Source organism: Nyctereutes procyonoides, unplaced genomic scaffold (genome assembly GCF_905146905.1).
Source record: "Nyctereutes procyonoides isolate TBG_1078 unplaced genomic scaffold, NYPRO_anot_genome, whole genome shotgun sequence".
Lineage (NCBI taxonomy): Eukaryota > Metazoa > Chordata > Mammalia > Carnivora > Canidae > Nyctereutes > Nyctereutes procyonoides.
In genome coordinates this window covers 28,556,358-28,576,992 of record NW_026575134.1, presented here as the reverse complement: position 1 = coordinate 28,576,992, position 20,635 = coordinate 28,556,358, and the positions used below count along the sequence as shown (strand labels likewise).

At 39.8% G+C, this 20,635-nt stretch overlaps 1 protein-coding gene across 2 annotated transcripts in view; it reads right to left on the bottom strand.

The window, feature by feature from the left end:
- Positions 1 to 456: 456 nt before the first annotated feature.
- LRRC4C (leucine rich repeat containing 4C) overlaps positions 457 to 20,635 on the bottom strand; it is a 155,524-nt gene continuing 135,345 nt past the window's right edge. For both annotated transcript variants that reach the window (XM_055301135.1, XM_055301136.1), the window contains exon 2: positions 457 to 2,848. In XM_055301135.1, coding sequence (XP_055157110.1) covers positions 884 to 2,806 — 1,923 coding nt within the window. In that variant the 5' untranslated portion in view covers positions 2,807 to 2,848 and the 3' untranslated portion in view covers positions 457 to 883. The remainder of the gene's footprint in view (positions 2,849 to 20,635) is intronic.

Sequence of the window (20,635 nt, the reverse complement as noted above, 5' to 3'; positions counted from 1 at the left end):
AGATCCAACACTCAAGTCAACTAATGAAATAGGACCCTATAGAGACTGATGCTGTGACAGAAGAGTATAATACTTTTTTCTTTCTTAGAAAGTAGGAAATCTAATTACCTTCAAGTTTCTCACATTGGAGCCATACTACAAATGAGTTGTGTCCAGGTACAGAAAAACCAACAATATTTTATTTATAACCTTATTTTTTTAGTTTTTGAACTACAAATTCTGGTTCTAGAGGCATTTAAAAGATAATGGGTTTTATGATGCTCATATGTAAATGTTTCCTTTTTTTGTTTTTGCTTTTTTTTCTTTTTTCTTTTTTTTTTTTTTTTTTTTGCTTTGTCATTGAATGATTCTCCTCATAAATACAGAACAGGTCATTACATGAAAAATATAAGATCTTGTGTGTTTTTAATCTTGTTCTCTCTTAAAAATCTATTTCTAATATTGCATTCCCCATTGGACTACTTCAGAAGGGCATGAAGGAAAGAAAGGAAAGAGAAAAAAAAAAAGAAAGACAAAAGAGACTGGATCTCACCACTAGAATTCACCATAAAAATCTCAAAGTGTAACAGAATTCTTACAAAATTTCCTAGGCCAGTTCTTTAGGGACTTGAGATCTCCTATGAAAAATATGGCAACCAGGGAAGGCAGGGATGAGATGTGGGAAAATAGTAAATAAGTGCAGCAAAAACAGGTTCTGAGGAATACACATAATTTTGTCTGCTTTAGATCACAATAGAATTTTTAATAAATAAATTTCTTTTCTTTTTTGTTTTTTTTGTAAAGACACTTTTTTGAAACAGTAGATTTAGCCCAGTCATTTGTGTCATTTTTAATAAACCGTCTTTTTGTTTTATTGTTTGTTTTCTGTAACTCTGTAAAGGTTTTAGATTTGAGTCTCTTGTACATTGTCTTTAGAGTTCATTCGGATCAATAACGGTTCATGCACTGAACTGTGTATTGAATTTATTGTGTTAACTGTTGTTGTGTGGTTGAAGGGAGATTTGTAAGAGTTATAGTGATTTAGATGCTCATGCTCGATAGCAGGCATGGGCAGGTGGCTTTCCATGGGTGTATCTCCTGTGATCTCATCATCCACATTAATGATTTCCACAGTCCTTGTCGGGGCGTGATGGTTTTGCCGATGGTGCTGCTTCCTCATCTTGTAGAAAATGACCAGCATCACTGCAGCCATGAGTGTGATCGCCACGAAACAGCCAATGATGATTTTGGTGGTCTTCATGACCTCATCGATTCCTGGGATCCCACTGTTTATATCAGTCACTGGGATGGTGAAAGTCTTTTCTGTCGACCTTGTGCTCTGTGGCGTGAGAGAGGTGGTCACATTGGTGGTCTCCCAGTCGATCACTGGAGTGGGGCCCACATTGTTATCTGTGGTCCGTGCCTCATCCTGAGAAGGTTCCATAGTCTCTACTGTGACGGTTGAAAAGTAAGAGAAGGGAGTAGTGGTTGCTGCAGTAACATTCAGGGTGGCTGAAGCAGTGGTATTTCCAACGGAATTACTCACCATACACGTGTACATGCCTGTGTCTTGCACGGTTACATTCGTGAAATTTAACGTGCCATCACTGAGCACAGCTATCCGCACTTTGTACGCCCCATGTGTCATGACTGTCCCATTTGGAGTAATCCAAGACACAGAGGTCAGGGACGTGGAGGCCCGACACTTCAGCTCAGCTGCCATGCCCTCAGTGACATTGAGGTCTGCTGGAGGCTCCACAATCACAGGAGCATAGCATGTGAAATAATTCTGGTCAAGCTCCCCGATGTACCTCCCTTTCAGATTGGGGGGAGTGTTACATCTAGCACAACAAGCTGTGTTGGAGGGGGCCATGTCTTTTATCCACCAGCTGAGCCACAGTATGTCACAGTTACAGTTCCAAGGGTTGTGGTGTAAGTGTATCCGCTCTAGATGATGCAAGGGTGTGAAGAGGTCATGAGGCAGTAACGTTAGATTGTTGTGTGCCAAGTTTATCTCCACGAGTGACTGAAGGTTATCAAAGGCATTCCGTTCAATCACTTGAATCTGGGACTGGATCATCCACAGTTTTTGAAGGTGCATCAAGCCCTGGAAAGAGCCAGGCCTGATGGCCGACAAATGGTTCCCAGAAAGATCCAGCTCATCTAGTTTTATGAGAGGCGTAAGGTTAGGGATTTCGCGGAGGTTGCACATGGCAAGGTTCAAATACCTCAAGTTGGACAGACCTTCAAAGGCACCTTCTGAGATGTATGAAAGCCTTTTCAATTCCCCTAAGTCTAGGCGGCGCAAAGAAGGGATTCTGTTAAAAGCATAAGAAGGAATGCTTTCAATGGGGTTGTTCCGCAACCAGAGCTCCTTCAGTTTAGACAAATATACAAAAGCTCCATTTGGGATGGTAGTAAGACGATTGTCAAAGAGTTCCAGAGTATTGAGGTTTGCCAGACCATTGAAGGCCCCTATTTCAATTGTTCTAATATGATTCCTACTCAACTGTAGGATTTCCAGGTGCCTCAAGTGCTTGAAGCTATTCACCTTGATGATCTGGATTTGGTTCTCATGGAGGTTCAGCAGCCGAGTGTTGGTGGAGATGCCATCTGGAACCTCACGTAGGTTTTTCCGGACGCAAATCACCTTGCTGAACTGGTTGCTGCAGGAGCAGACGGAAGGGCAGGTTTGAGCCCGCACCAGACCAGCCACCACAAGAAGTTGAAGAGCCAGCAGTACCACAAGCAGGGGGTCGAATAGGGCCCTGTTAAACCTAGGACCTATCATTATCTGCTGTGGATGTAAGGTCATCTTGTTCAACATTCATAATTTATCTGGTGTTGGTCCTTCTGGAGTTCAAATAGTCTGCAATATAAGAGCAAAAAAAGAGTATTAGATCTCCGCCAAATGTCTTTCTGGAGCCGTGTCAGTGATGCAGCGTATCAGCGAATGCCATCATTTCTCAGTCTAAACAAACAACAAATCCGATGTCCCTCACTGAGCGATGCTGCTCATATTTATAGAGAAAATGTTTCTGTACTTCAAATTAGCAGTCATCCACAGTCCATACCCATCAAATATGCACTCACAGAGGAATGGAAAAATGAGGTAATTACTAGAGTGTTGAACAACCAAGTATGACTTGAATGCATGAGGACACACAAGATGTCCTCCACCAGTAGGTTCAATGTCCAGACGAGATTGGAAAAGTTCAGAAAATAAGATCTGGGATACCCAACCAACTAAAAGCTTCTTTGCAAAATTGGTAATAGCTGGTATTTCATTGAGGGTTATCCTACGTGACAGGGCCCAGTGCAAAATGAAACTAGGGGACGGCTTCTTCAAAATTATGAAGAATTTCAAATCTGTAACCACAGAGCATTTACCAAGTGTGGGCCCTTCTGAGAATGGGGCCCTTTTCAATCGCATAGGTTGTGTGGACTGATCCTTCATCATCCTTACAGTACTGCTCTGATGTAGGGACTTTTATAGTCTCCATTTCCAAAGTGAAGAGGCTTAATCATAGGGCTAAAACACGCATAAAGTCACAAAGTTAGTAAGTAAAGAACCAGGACTCACACACTCATCTGATTGGTCCAAGAGCATATGATCTCAAACACTCCATGAAAAAGTTTCTGGGAGAACGATGGCAAAGGCAAAATATTTGTTTCACAATTTATTTCTCTAAAATACCCTTTTTTGGGGGAGTGACCTCTGCTGTAAGCCCTGGCAACTCGACTTATAGTACCTGTGAAGATACCCTGAAACAATGGCATGCGCAAACATACATAAAACTTAAGAGATTTCCAAATATCCAAACTCATTATAATATAGCAACTGCTCCCTAGAGCCAGACATACCACAAATTAGAGCATTTCCATGAAACATAACTTTTATGTAGAGGTACCTTAGTATAACAGAAATATTATATATCTTGTGCCCCTACTCTTCCTGATTTTAACTAGATTTGTGGGAAGGGGAATAAAATAACTCACTTTCTGCATCTCTTCCAGCACAAGAAGGAATTTTAAAGGGGCTTGGGTTACCCAGGGTATGTCCCACTCTTATCATGAATTGGGAACCTGTGTAATAATGACTTCTTCCAAATCTCTCATGTCCATAAACAGTGTCTCGCCTATGAATCTCTTAGAAACAAAGGAAAAAAGGGACAGGGGGGATCACTACCCTCCAATCCAAAAAGGCACTAATTTAGTACTAATTATGTGTCACCCTGGGCAACTTACTAATCTTCTCTCCATGACACATTCTCCTTACTCACAAAATGGGAATGATGATATTATATACCTTTGGTGGCATTGTGAGGATAAAATTAGTTGACACAAAGTACTTAGAATAATGCCTCCTCCATTGTAAAAACTCAGTCATGTTAGATATTATTATTATTGTTTGTTGTTGTTGCTCTTACCCAGACACCGTGCTAAGAAAAGGGCATACAAAGATGAAGAATATAATCCTTAACCCCGAAGAAATGATAATTCAAAAAGTGAGACAGGCAAACAGGTGAAGTACAGTAATATACGTTCATTGGTATGAGACCAGGCCACATTGGCACAAGGGCACTGATGGGCTCCATCTGTGCTGGTAAATCTGAGGACTTTCAAAGAAGAGTATCATCTGCCCTAGGTTTTATATTAGAAGTTAATTTAAAAGAAAGTGGAAAGAAGAGCATTTTAGGGACCAGCTTAGGCTAAGACAAGGACCCTGAGGGATGCCGGTGCATCCAGGGAACAGTAAACTGCCAACGGTCCCCTGTGGCATGAGGATGGAAGGCCTGGGAAAGACACTTACTTCTTTCCTCGGGGCTGCAGCTCTAGATCCACTTTTCAAACCACCTGGTACTATGATCATTAGTCCCTGGTTCTGCTTCTCCAGGGAGTCTGCGAGCTAGTCTGTGAACACAAGGAGGACAGAGGCCATGTCTGATGCTTTTTTTCTCAGCCTTCCACCAACACGGTACCTGGTACATTATGTTCAATGGCTGTTGCAAATGTGCAGAAACACTGAATATCTAATTCCAACTCTGTGTATACGTAGTGATTGGCACTAATATATTAATCATGACTTTCTATCTTCTCTATTTTCTTTCTTTCTTTTTTTTTCTTTTTTGAGAGAGAGGGAGAGAACTTATGAGTGATGGGAGGAGGGGCAGAGGGAGAGGGAGAGAGAGGATCTTAAGCAGTCTCCCCGCTGAGCATGGCATCTGACAATACGGGAGGTCCTTGATCTCACAACCCTGAGGTCATGACCTGAGCTGAAATCAAAAGTCTGACGCTTGACCGCTTGACCGACTGAGCCACTCAGGTGGCCCTGTCTTCTATATTTTCTGATGTTTTGATATCCGGGGCCTTGTTCCAGAGAGAACCCTCCAGGGGCTAGGCAATTTCTAGAGGTAGTAAAGGACTTGCCCACCAGCATGCCTTTCAAATGCAAACCCATCAGCCTGAAGCCTATATCCCAACCACCTCCTTTATCCGGATCTCACAGGGCTAGCAGATTGCAAGTCTGCTTACCCTGCCTTCTCTTGCTTTGTCTCACAAACCATAATAAAGATTGTCACTCAGATTTTCCCTTGCTCCTTCTACCCCCTGACTGACCCAGGTGCTTCCTTGCATGAGCCATGTGGCATTGCATGCTCCCTCCTCTTGAGAACTGTGAGTAAAAAAATAATGTATCTCTTCAGTGACAATTGTCTCCTGATTTGTTTGTCTCATCATACCGAAATAATAATAAAATCTACATTTTAAAACAACTACTCACTAAATGGCGGGGCCCTGCTCATCTTATTAATCTTGTTGATGGCTTTATAGGTCTATTCTATTGTTCCGTCTATACCCTGACAACAATGTGATTGGAAGGCTTCTCACCCTGAGCTAGTTATTTTTTATTGTAAATGTGTACATGACCTTAAAAACCCTTGTAGATTTCCACTTTATATAGAATCCTACTTAATTTTCCAGTGACATGACCACTGAAAATTTTTTATTCTTATGATTTGGTAGAGTTTTACATTTGCTCCCCTCTGTCCAACACACACATTTTAAGGTAATTGGGCATTTAGAAAACAGCATATAACATCTCTGGTACATTAACTGATTGGCATTTTTAGGATTGGGGTCCCAGGGTCCTGCCCGTCCCGTTCACCTTCCATCTCCCACACTATGACTGACTCTCTGAATCCTAGGGTCTCTGGCAATAGAGATAGAGAGAAATAACTAACTGAATATGGCATAGGAGGGAAGAAGATTAAGTCCTTTGCTTACGATAAGCCATTTGCTCTCCTTTTCTCTTTACAATAAGAAATAGCAAGGCAGCCATGTCCCAGGGTCAAGGGAGAAGGCTCTGGGAAAGACTTCCAAAATTGAAATGCCTGCTGACAGCTCCATAACTACAACTGGGAAAGCTACTCCACCTGTCTTCACCGTCCACAAAAGGGGAACACCACTGTCATCCACCCAAAGGGCTTAGGGTAGCAATATCACATTATATATAAAAATTTATGTTACCAGCTCATAATAAGCAATACATAATAGATATTTAAAATATGCTAAAACTAAAAATAAGCTGATGGGACACTCAGTTTCTTCCTCTTATATAAGACAGGGATTACACGAATACCTAGTATCCATAACTTTGAATAAGTAAATCCTGCGAGGATCCAAAGCATGCTTTCATATGCAAATATAATCCCTTGCTATTAATTGTAGATTGCATGTGTCTCTCCCTTTCCAATCCCCAGGCTGTTTTATTTTCTATTTCTTGCTTACTTCAAGGTCTTTTTGCTATTGCTATTAATGAGATTTCCTATAAATCAGCCATAAGTAACGATTTATGAATTATAGCTGGTTCAAAGGTAATTTATAACCCACAGAAAATAATGCTTGGTACATGCACCGAATCAAATACACTACCGTCAACAAAACGTTTTCTATTTTTAAAATCTAAATTATGTTACTTTACATTAAAAGCCATATTTCAACATCTCTTTCATAAGATGTTTTTATCACATCAAAAAGAAATCAATTTAAAAGTATGCACTATCCATTACAGTGTCATCTGACAGCATTTATTTACAAATGGATCTGTATGGGTTTTGAATTAAACTGTAATACTTTTAGCCTTGTCCCAGAGGATATTTTGACTTTGTCAACAGACCTTTCTTCTTTCCCTACCCATGCTTCTGTGCACTAGGAAACGGGGGGGGGGGGGGGTGTGGTGGTGGTGGTGGTGCTTCATTTAGTGCAGTATTATTGCTCAGTTAGCATAAGCTGCATCTAGGAATTGGAACTAGTTGGAGAGCCAGGTGAAAGAAAGGTAAATTTGTTAGCCACAACCACTCCCCCCCCCCCCCCCGAAAACACACTCACACTCATAAGTAGTTGTAGTGAAAAGGTAAATGCATGGAGATGGCTGTGTTCTGATTAAACTCTATGGGCACTGAAATGTGAATTTCATACCATTTTCACATGTCTCAAAATATTATTCTTTAAACATTACTCATTTGAGAGGGAGGGAGGGAGGGAGGGAGGGAGGGAGGGAGGGAGAGAGAGAGAGACAGAGAGAGAGAGAGAGAGAGCTCACACAAGTAAGAGTAGAGGGTCAGAGGGAGAGGGAGAAACCGACTCCCCGCTGAGCAGGGAGCCTGACACGGGGCTCCTTCCCAGGTCTCTGGGATCATGACCTGAGCAGAGGCAGCTGCTTAACCGACTGAACCACCCAGGTGCTCCTCAAAATATTATTCTAAACATTTCTTACTAACTACTTAAAAATTCAAGAACATTCCTAGTTCCCAGGGCTAACTTTTGGACTATAGTCTGCTGAGCTCTTGCCTAAACAAGGATTGGTTGTACCACTTTGTCTCCAGAGAATGGTTAGGTCTGGGACACGTGACACCATTTGTCTAATGAGATGTGAGAAGTCAGCTGATGGGTTCTGGGAATTATTTTTTCTCCTGCTAAGGAGAAAAAAAAAAGCATGGGGAAGTGATACTTCTTTATTATGTTTCTAGATATTGTTGTGAGTATAAGATGTCTAGAGTGGCTGAAGCCATCTTGTGGCCAAGAGAGGAGGAGGCCGGAGGATAAAGCTGTTATGTCAAGGAAGGAAAATGAAAGAAGGGAAGAATTTGTATTTTTGGTATTTGGGATGGGCAGCTGAAGTAATGAATCCTATGACTATCTTTCCTCTACATTTTCTTAGTATGTAAAATATTCAATCCCTTACAAAATAAACAAAACATTTTTTTCTGGTTACTTACCAGTAACCCTATCTTGATAATGTACATATTCATTCTTTCTCCCTCTTCATCTGCCTCTCCCTCCCTCTTCCTATCTCTCCCTTTCTGCAACCAATAGCAAAAAAACCAATAAGTAAGACGATAGAAAAATTCTGATTTCTTGTACCATTATACATTTGAGACTTACCCAAGGAAACAAGCTGAGGCAACATGAACTGCTTGTCAGAAAGGATATGAGACTCATCCCTACCATGCTAAGAAGGCTTTCTGTTGCAATCATTTCTCTGGATAACTCTTTAAATTTTAAAGAGTACTAGAATACACAGGAGAAGGAAAAACAACACCTCGAATAACACCATTATCAAAGATAGCTTACCTCTCCAAATCAAAATTATTTTAGAAATATTTTCTAACATAGTTCCATTTTTTCCCCAGTTGAAACACAATTTCACAAGTCTGTTGAGTTTTCTCTACTCCTTAAATAGTATTATGTGGTTCTGCAGATTTTCAGGGAGAAGAAAATGTTTGTAACTCTGCCTAAGGCTGACCCTCTAGGCAAATGTAATGGAAGTGATACAACATTTAAAAAGCTGTAAACTAGGGACTCAACCTGTCAAGTCAACAGGAGGTTCTTTGGCTGAACACACAGACCTGGCAACGTTTCTAGAAAATTGTAAGAAATTGAGATTGGAGAAGAAGAAGATGATGACGCCTGAGTCTGCATTTTCATTTTTCTCGAAGACTTACCTCATTTATAGTAAAAGAATACATATGTTTGGAGTTTAGAGGTGACACAATCACAGTGTCATTAGGTGAGGAGAAATAGTGAATGGAGAGAACAATGTATTAAAAAAATAAAAGAAAAGGAAAAAAAAAAAGCATGTGGCCAACATGTTGCTACGGTTTGGATAGTAGAGTCAGGATTATAAGAATGACATTGGGGCTAGGCCTTCTAGAACATTATAATCTTATTGCAACTATAATAGAAATGTACAGATACATATAAAAAATTTAAAAAAGTATATATATATTTATATATATGTGTGTGTCCTATATATTGTATATATAATGCGAACCAACATATTCAAGATTTAAGTGCCATAAAGCATTGTCACAAGTCATAGATAATCAGAGAAAGGATTAAGAAGATTCAGGATTTTATGTAGGTTTTTAAAGGGACATAAGCTTGCATTGAGGCAGGGTGGTGGTGGAGGAGGTAAGAGATTACTTTAAAAAGCAGATGAGTAGGAGCATGAAATGAGGGAAAACTGACTTACTGGAAACCGAGGGCTTATGCTGCAGAATTTAGATAGTTGGGTTGGCCCAACTGAGAGGCTCTGCAAGCCTGGTAGAAAGTTGGATTTGCTTCAATAAAGAGACAGGAAGAAACCACAATCCCCTTAGGCAGGAAAGGGTTTGATGAGAGAGCACCGTGTGTAAAAAGAATGATCTGCCCTTGTGTATAAAAGAAATTAGAGAGGAATGGTTGATGGAAAAGTCCTATGACTTCAATAATCAATGGCCCTAGCGTTACTTTAAACCTGAATGAAACTGATCATCAACCTGACAATCTGACTACTGAGATGTGCAGGTGGAAATTAATCAGCCCTAGTTGAAATCCCTTGAGCATGAAATACCAGTGAAGGCAAAATTAGCTACTTTATAGGGTCACATTAGGAAATACCAGTGTACACAGGGATCAGAGGATGATTTTTGGAAATTATGATGTGGCCATCAGGAAAGAGGCATCTCTGATCACTGGTGCTGCTCATGCCTACTCTGGAAATTGCACACAAAGGACTTACTAGACACACATTCAGTTTTGGTTCCCTAACAAAATATTATACTTTCCAACCTGAAACAATGCTGAAGCACAGAAAGAACCAGAAACTCATATTAGTAAAACCTAGAGGAACAAAAATCAGATCGAGAATGTAATGAGGAGGGTTGGAAGGTTGGCTTAGTATTACTGATTGACTGATCTTTGGCAAATCAGCCTTCTCCAAATTGCACCTTTCTAAGTGGGAGTGATTGTAATAACATTAATAAATAGACATTGAAAGAATTACTTGAATTAAATGCCATAGCATATACTAAAAACAGATCCCCAAACCAGCCCCTGCACCTCCAAAAATGCCACTGCCACACACCCAGTTGCTCAATGCAAAAATGTAAGAATCTTCTTTTTTTCCCCTCTTTATTTATATCCAGCACAACACTATTCATGTGACTCTATTACTAATATATAACTGGATCCATTTGCTTTTCCTCTTTGACCCTCTCTAGGCCAGATCAAGAATCTTCATTTCTAACTTGGACCATTGAAATAACTTCTTACCAGTTTCTCTACTTTTGCAATTGCCTTACCACAATTAATTCTCCATATGGCATTTAAAGTGAATATTTAAAATAAAAATATGTTCATGTCATCCTTCCGTTGAAATGCTATTAGCTCCAGATCATTTTAGAGTAAAATGCAAACTGCTCTGGTCCCCAAATCAAGATTGTCTGATACCTGCCTGCATCTCATGCCTCTCAACTTTTCTTCACCTCCCTTCTGTCTTCAACCACATTGGACTTCCTCTGGTCCTCAGATGCTCCAAGCTTTCTCCCCCCTCCCAGGACCTTTGCAAGAGGGTCCCCTCTGCCTGCAACAAATGTCCTTTTATTTTTGCATGGTTGGTTTCCCTTGTCCTTCAGAACATCCCTTACATTTTTCCTTTTCAGTTTTTTTCTTGACCATCCAGCCTAAAGAAGCACCTCTACCACCATCAATCACATCACCATATTTAATTTCCATCGTAAGACTTAGTATGGATATTTTTCTCATATACTTAGATGAATGTTCTCATCTGAGTGGAATGTTCCATGGAGCAGAGACTTGTCTGTCCTATTCAGTAGTTTTCACCTGGCATAATGTTCATTAAATATTTGCTGAATGAATGCATGAATGAATGAATGAATGAATCGTGTATAAGCACACAGAAGTATCTTGTAGATCGTTAAGGCTCTAAATTCACTGAAGACCTAAGTAATGTCACATTCAATAATTGATCCCTACCACCTAGTAGAGTCCAACTCATAGAGTAGGAGTTGCCTCAATTTCTGATATGATGCTCGTCTAGTGTTTAACTACTTTCATAAAAGCCCTTCCTACAAAGAAAAGCTTGGGAGCACAACACAATATAAAGCTCATTTCCTTGTTTCCATACTCTCTTTTCTATTTTGTTAGTTTGTCTGTTTTCAGGGGAAGGCTTCCCTCTTTCTTTCTTTATTATTGTCTGTAGCAGCCCTGTTTAAGTTTGGCCAGACAATGCCCTCTGCTGTATGTGCCTAAAATAACATGGTCGCCTTGAAAATCCTAATGTAAATAATGCCTAAGTTATTTTCCTGAGTTGCTTCTTCACATTGCACCTACATGGACGTCGGAAGTAGGGAGGCTTGGCTCAGTTTCCTAGTCACTCCATTGGATCAGACCACTTAGAATAGAGCACAAGAATTCATATGGCAGAAAGTCAAGTAGTCTTCAAATCCCCTTTAAAATGGAAGAGCTTCTTGATCATCGTGCTTCTGCCTCTGGAACTCATCTGAACCATTAATTAGAAAATCCACGAGTGAATAAGACCTCCTAATTCTTTTGTCACAATCCAAAGGAACAAGACGGAATAGGCAAGGGATTATGGTAGGTGGTCGCAGCTCCAACTCTGTCTTAGCTACAAGAAGTCAAATCTACTTCATGTTAGAAAAGCAGAACCATAAATATAGCCAATGACTTGGCAAGGCTAAAAATAAAATTAATTCTTTTTTTTTTTTTTTTGCCTGCTTGTTTAGTCTCACATGATGCAAGAGAGATAAACATACCTGGCATGAAGTGTCTGGCTGTTTATGAATCCTTTTGATCATATTCACTTTTTGACGTTTATTATTTATGAAGAAATGAAATATAGATGACTGACTTGTTTCTCAAATTAAAGGGTGGGATTTGAGGTGTTCAGAGATATGTTTGTATTTTTATGATAGATGTTTGCTCTGTTGGTTTTGTGAAATGAATACCCGAAGAAAAAAGCTTAAAACCTTAAGCTCCATATACTGCTTGATATTCCATTCTTCAGGAAATGAAATCAGACTGTTCCAATTATCAGAAATGCCTGCATTCTCCTCTGCACTAATATTTTTAGGTCTGGATCCTACGAGTGCATGAAAACTTCAATTCTTTCCTTTTTCTTTTAGTTCTTTCTCTTTTCTCAGGTAAAAGGGCCACAAAGTGGTTAGTATATGTCATTCTTTATCTCCCAAATTGGCCTTTTCTTCTTGTACTTTTCCTGGGGGTGATCTACACAGTTAACACTTTGCAGATTTAGTGTAACAAGCCCCAGGATCCTAGGCAATCACTGTTCAAGAAAACATAACCCACCAATAGTTCCCATTTGCTTAGAGAATAAAGCCTAAATCCTTTACTGCCTCTACCCACTAGATGCCAGTAGCACCCCCAGTTGTGAGGATCTAGTGCCTCCAGACACTGCCAAATGTCCCCTGGAGGGCAAATTTGCCCTCTAAAAACTACCGCCTTAGTGTGACACATAGGACACTCCATGATGCTGCGCCATACTGCTTTCCCTGTCTTACCTCCCACTGTTCTCCATAATACAGTCTAGGCTGCAGTCTGTTTCTGATTCTAAAAATATGCCTCCTACTTTTCCTCTTCAGAGACTTGCTCCTGTTTTTCCCATTGCTAGGAATGTCCTACTCTGATTTTTCTGTCAAAATTGTACTCAGTTTCAGAGCCAATTTTACAATGACCATTTCTATTTGGCTTTCGTTGGTCTTACTGGCTGGTATGACTCTATCCTTCCATGAGTGTCTATAATGCTGAGACTATAGCATTTATCAAATCTGTGTTTGAATCTACCTGTTTGGGTATGTATCCAACATATTTAATCATAAGCTTCTTAAAGATAGGAACTGGATGATGTCTAGGCATGCAGTAAATATTTGTTGAATTGCATTACTGAATGTAGCCTACATTTTAATTCATAGTCAGGAGCCAGGACGATAAACTAATTTTGTAATAGCAAATAACATATCAAGGTCCATTGATAAGGCCTGCATGAGAACCAAAAAAATTAAAATGCTTTACAACTTAGTACAAGTGATAAAGAGGAGGGTTTGATAATTACCCCTTGCCCTCTCATACACACAAAAATGTAAAAATAAATTCTGAAAAGGCAGATTGCCCCAAACCAGCATGTAAATGTGCGATTGATAACAATAAACTAAGTAAAAATTTCTCTTTACCAGAAATAAGCTGTATCCTAAATATTACATCCACAGTACATAGTACATTGAAACATTTATTTCATATAGATTTTATATATGTATATTTTATATATATCTTATATAAAGTATATATTTTATATATATTTTATATCTTATATATAAATATATATTTATTTTATATATTTTTATATATATATACACATATATAATAAAAGAAGGAAAGAAAGACAAAAACAGAGCAAAAGAGAAAGAAAGAAAGAAAGAATCTCAAGAAAAAGTTGGTATGTACCAACTACTTACATAACTAAGTGAAGGCTAATGGAATATAGAATCTAAAAAAAAAAAATCAGAGATAAAAATGTGTGCAGTATCCATCTGTGAAACTGCCTAGAGGTCGGATACTCTGATTTATGTACTCTATCATTGTGAGAATACATGAGCTTATATATATGGAAGGATTTAAAACAGTGCCTGATACATAGCCAATACTGTATGAACATTTGTTGTTGTATTTATTGTTATTGTTATTTATCCAGTCCCGGTGACAGCTGAAGTCCAATTATGAGGAATGATTGATACATCAGACAATTATAATCTGATGCTAAGGCAATTTGAATCATACAATTAAGTTTTCTTAGTTTGATTTCTCATCAACTGCCTTATTTAATTAGAATGTTTTTCTATGAAAATGCAGAGTTCAATCCAAGGGTTCTTAAGAAGCTCACAAATGAATTTTAACCATTTATGAATCTCTTGAAATTATATGCAAATTATTGTATAAATATGGAGATTGTGTATTTGTGTAGGAAGATTATTCATTGGTTTTACCATCATATTCTCAAAGAGATTTATGACTCCAAAAAAGTTTAAGTTCTACATAAAAAGATTTGACAGACTGAAGTACTTGAAGTGTCTGTTATAGTTTTAGGTATAATTTAACCAACTGGCATTCTGCTCTCTATATCCATTTCTTATGCCTTTATAAGTGTGACTACAACTTTCATATGATGAGCTTACCCAATTCAAATTTCTGAGAGTCTAAAATTTAGGACCAAACCTATGTCTTGAGTAGATTCTTCAAGACGAATGTCCACTGGAAAAGGTCTTGGAATGCAGTCTTCCCTGGTGACAATAATCCTTGTCATATACATTAACAGTGGTATGCAGGAGACAATTTGCCACTTCATGCCATTTTTTTAAGGAATTTGTGTCAATGTAAGAATCAGGATGCTGCATGATGAAATGAGGACTTCTCTGGTCCATAACTATCCTTCATTTGGCCATAGTTTTATTCCTTAAAGGAAAATGCCCTGAGGTAGTGTAACTGAATTGTTAACGTCTACCTATCTCTTGTAATATCTTGGGTAATTCTGACTGATGCCAAAAGAGAAAATACCATGCTTATTAATATTAGTGAAGATCAACTGTATAACAGAAATGCATCAAAAAATAATATCCCATTTACAACCAATACAACCAAAACCCCAATAAGAATCTCCCCTCTCCCCCAAAATACACACACAAACACAAAATCTATTGTTGAATGAGGTTTAACTGCAGAAATTGGACACATGTGTTAGCCACTCAGGATGCACATTAGGATGATTCCAGGCTTTCAGTTTGAAATAGGAAAAAAAAAATAAAGCAGATAAAAGAGGCTGAAAATTTCAAACTATGTTTAATCAAAGTATGAAAAATTATTTTACTCAGGACATTGTTCTTCCAGTCCACAGAGGCTAATGCTTATTCTTTTATATATTCATATTTACATTAACATTTATATATTTTTGTGTCCACGTTAATGACAGGGCAAGTAACTAAAGGAACTTAAAAATCTAACAAGTCCATCTTAAACATAAACCCTCGGCAAGGCAGATAGAGAAGGATTTGATTTCAGAAAGTTGATAATGCAGTTAATGACCTTGCTTCCCATGCTTCCTTTGGATTGATGACTAGCTAGGAGGAGTTGATAGCCATTAACCCTCAACTGCTCATTAATCCTTAGGAAATGCCCTGTGCAAGGTCATCATTGCCTTTATGGGTTGAAAACAAACAAACCAACAGTAGCATCCAAAGAGGCATATAGATTTTTGTAATGAGTAATGTAATTTAAATTGCCATGCTAGGGAATCTGAAGAGAATAAATATCACATGCAGAGAGTCATTCCGATTTTAAAATTACCTTCTAATGTTGTGTTAGGTGCTTTCTTCCCTGTTTATTATTAAACAGTACAAACCCCAAATTTCCTAGACAGTAACCAAACATACACACACACACACACACACACACGTAAAATATCCCCAGGCAAAGTATTAATGATGTTGGGGACTCATTTCATAGTAGGATGCTGGGAGAGAGAAATTTTAAAGTCATTTCAGCTCTAATAATACATGATTCCAAGTATGTGTACCAATACTGTGTGAACTTCCCCTGTGAGGGAATCCCTTCCACTCAGTAACTCCCTGTCACCGATCACTGAAACACTGTGCTGTGACAAGCCTAACATAAACAACAAAGTCATGAACCAATGCCAAGTCGCTGCACTGAGTGAGTGTGTAGGTGGCTGTGCAGATAATTAGAAGTCGCCTGGTGTTCAGGGGGAACCAGGAAGGGGTGAACACTCAGGGAAGGCTATGCGGACATGGGTTTTAGTAGGAGATGTGGGTTTGGGTAAGTACAGGTCTCAGTTCTTGACACGTAGGACTCAGTGTCTCCTATCAGGTGCCTCACGGTATAGTGGGATTCGTAAAGAATAAATAGGGGATTTCAGTGCAGCAGAAAGTGCTAGACAAGAATGTACAGCATGTTTTAGGAGAACACAATAACAGAAAGAGAGAGAGAGAGAGAGAGTTTGCTGGAGAAGAGCATGCGGTTGGTGGGTAACGTATGAATGTGAACATGCACATGGGGCAGAGAGGCACAAGATGACTCTTATGAGGAATCCATACTAAAAACCAGTGGGAGAGAAGGTAGGATAACTAAAATAACACCATATTGTGAAAAATAGACCAAAAAAGTACTTAGATTCTGTATTAAGTCATCAGATGGGTTGTAGGGACTTGACTGTTCTCCTTGTGTTGGAAGGAAATAGCATTATGGGAGGAGTATCCAGGGAAAAACAAATTTGCAGTAGTATGAAGCATGGACAGGGAAGAGTACCCTGTGAGGTCTGAGGTCTGTGAAGAAATTATTTCAAAAATTGAGGAATAAAACATGAGGGCCTGGACTAGGCTCTGCTTTTTAGCTGAAATAGAGGCTGACATGACATTATAATTTCCACATCTTTGCTCCCCAAACCTTACACCAGGAGACTCTCTTCAGTTTTCATCAGCTTCCTTGATTCCTGACCCATGGTTGGCTGCTCTGACATCTGTATATTTCAGACTCCCTAAAACATCAGAGCAACCCCCTCCATCAAGGTCTGGCTCCCACTGAAGATCTCTGAGCCACCACCTGGCAGTTTTCAGCATGACTCGAGAGTTTAATAAATTCACCAAAATGACCCACAAAAACCTGATAAGGAAACTCTCTTTAATTGAGTCTGTGTTTATGAGATCTGAGCAAGGGGAGGAAACAGAGTAGACTCCTTCTGTGATTTCCAGGCAACGTCCTTTAATCAGAATGCAGATAGCAGGGATGGCCTCCTAATTGGAACTGGAGCTGGTTTCAAGTAACCTCAACACTGTTAACATTGCATAATGACAAAACCTTGGTGATGACATGTCAGATAATGGGAATGACTGTAATCAGTGATTTCTTTGTTTCCCCCTAATGACCACAAAAGAGGGAATTATATGGCAGATGCAGACATTTGGAAATTGGATTCTTAGTTATTTAGTTAAAGCAGCCCTCATTTCGCTGGGTGCCGTGTTACACACAGGTCATGCATATTGGCACCAAGTGCTCTTTTTTGCACAGTTCTCCTGTAGCAGACTCGCTCTCAGTTACCATGGAACCTTGCAACATGAAGACTCCGTTCCAACATGAACAAGCTTTGGTTAGCACAGAGCTGTGCAAAACAAGGACTCCGAGTATTATCTGATATTCACTTGTCTACAACGCAGAAACATAACCGTGGGAAAAAAGATGAAGAAAATCCATGAAAAGCAATAAGCAACTGGATCCCCAATCGTATCTTAATGGACTAAGAAAGTAGGGACGCCTGTGCACGCTCCTATTGAAGTCAGAAGTGAACTACTTTTTCCTCTCTTTGGATACTGAGAATTACTCCTTGATTACCTCTCCCACTATCTTTTCTTTATTATTATTATTATTCTCTAAAGGATGCATCTTAGAATAATCCAAGTGAAAAAAACAAAACCACAAAGGTGACAGATTCTAATACAGATATCACAGAGGCTGGGTGACACTGATGCCAACCCCTTAAACTCTCTGTACCCTGTACTCTCTGTAAAGTGAAGACAGAGTGAATATTTGCTCTTCTGTGCCAAAGAAATCCTGGAAAGATAAAGTGTAATCAAAAAGAAGTGTAACAAAAGGCAAAATCTACAGAGGGAGGGTAAATGATGATGTGGGGGTCACCCCTACACTCCTCAATGCCATCTTTTAGGTGGCAACTGTCGCCTGCACCGAGATGGAAGGTGGAGACAGATGTAGGCAAAATTCTAAGATCAGTGGTTGGAAAACTACTGCCCCCACACAAAAATCTGGCTCACCACCTGTGATTTTTCAATAAAGTTTTATTGGAATACTCACACACCCATTCATGTACGTATTATCTATGGCTGCTTCTGCACTAAAGTGCAGAATTGTGTGGTTGTGATAGACTAGAAGGCTCGCAAAGCCCAACACACATACTTGCGGACCCTCTACAGGAAAAGCTTGCTGACCTTGTTCTGGAGAATCTATGATAATCCCTTCTCTTAATTCACTCTCTTCAATCCCAAACCTGCCAAGAAGATTCATTAGGGCGTGGAAGAAAAATATCAAAATCTCTATTTATAACCAACTTCCACCTCAATAATGAGAAAGAATTTGAATTTGGTTTTACTGATTTGGCAGTGGTTCCATGGGTCATGTAACACATGTGAGGCATCCCGGACAGAGGAGGGGGCTCCGTCGCACAGCGGGGTGGTCTGTGCTCTGGTTTCTTGCTCATAGGTTTCCAGCACCTGGTGACATATGACAATCTCTGTGGGTCTGGCTAAGTGGCTTCTGGGATTCTTTATTTAGTTTAAGAAAAGAAAACTAACATAAAATGGAGAAAGGAGCTTAAAGGGACTCTTTCAGAGATCACACAGAATGAATATTCTCATCATGAGGTAGGCATCAGTGCCCACAAGCAAAAATGGCAGAGCTAATGTTTTCTAGTCCAAGTTCTTTGAAGCCTTATGATGATTTATATATTAAAGAAATGTTCCTTCTGATTAATCTTGTGTGTGTGTGTGTGTGTGTGTGTGTGTGCGCGCGCACACACGCAGGAAGGATGGGGCTGAGGGTGGGGTAACAATAGAATGCTCTCCAGCCATGGTGAGCATCCCATCTTGGCAGAAAGGGTAAAACCACAGCTTTCTATGCGGCAGATACTCTGCACACTTCCCAGTAAACTTCATCCTCATAACAACCGCATGAAGCAGATACTGTTTTGGGGCTCAGCCCAAATCACACGAGTGGTTAGTGTCCTCAGGTCAGTTTTAGCCCCTTTGAGCCCCTTTAGCCACTGCAGGGATGGATGCATCCTCTACTAGCCACGTGGCTTTGGAGAAGCAATTCACCCTTTTGGCAACTCATTTCTAAAGGGATGAAGCACAGCACCTCTCCCCCGGTGTGCTGGCTGCGTTATCACAACTAATCTTAATGAAACACCATTTCTTAGAAGTGCTCACTCACCCTCATTTTGTCTTTGAGAAACCAAGACAGAGCATCTGAGCACCACAGCCAACTTGTTGTGGGGTCTAGACTTCGACCACCAGCTCCAGACTGTTTTCTCCCTTCAGCACACTGCCTGGCGATGAATTTTGTGGGGTTAACTAAGAAGCCTAAATGCAAGTACCGAGCAAAATACCTGGCACACAGTAGGTACACGATATATAGCATGGGTTTTTTTTTTTCCCTAAATAAACTCCTTCCTCCTCCTGGAATATGGTCAGCCCAGTGATTTTATGCTCCATTTAGAAGACTGAAAATCAGGGTTGAGGAGGAAGAAATGCAGTAGTGTGGGTTCCCCGAATCAAGGAAAAGCCACCGCTGGGGTAGAAACATGGACCATGACCCGCAGCCTGCAGACTTTCAACTGGCAGCCAAGGGTTCCTTCTTCCCAGCATGTGTTTCCTTAGCAAACTTCACTCTCAATTCTTTTGTTTTTGAAGAAAAACATTTCCAGCTAATAACACAATTACACTTAAGTATCAGAGCTCATTTTAGTATTATTGCATTTGTTAAATCTGAGTCCAAATTACTTCCTCGTTGCTAATAAGAGAAGGGGGAGGAGGAGCAGCGGAGCAGGGGAGGGGGGGGGAGGGGGGGAGGAGGAGGGGGAGGAGGAGGAAGAGGAGGGAGGAGGAGGGGAACCGAGGGCGAGAGGGTTTTCAGGGTTAAAGGAAGAGAAAGAGATGTCTACACCGAGTAACAGAAAAACAGAGATAGCAACGCTGCGTGTAGCCTCAAGTCCAACGAATGTCAGTTAAACTTGCTGCCCACAGTTTCTATGGAAACCCCTTAAGTTAAGAGTGGAACACAGACATTTTTTGGACTGCAATTCACAAGCTGTTTATTTAATTATGATGAAACATGAGACTGTTAGAGACAATACTATTATCATACTGATAGCATTTAGAATTCAACGGATGGCTATGGCAAAATAAAAAGTTAAAAAAAAAACACACATTTAAGTCATTACCTTCATGTGAACTGCATGCAAATAAAACGCATCTTGTTTTTACAGGACTTCAGACATTATTTCCTGCAGGCGAACCCCAAATTAGCCAAATGACATTCATTAAAAGGGAGTTCTTCAGAGGCCTCATGCCAATTATACCCCCCCATGCCCAGTGAACAAAACCAAGGTCACAGCATATTTTCAATTAAGCCAGGATAGCACAAAGTGCAGCACAGCTGGAAAAGCAAGCACGTTATTACCCCATAGATCATTTGTGAGCAA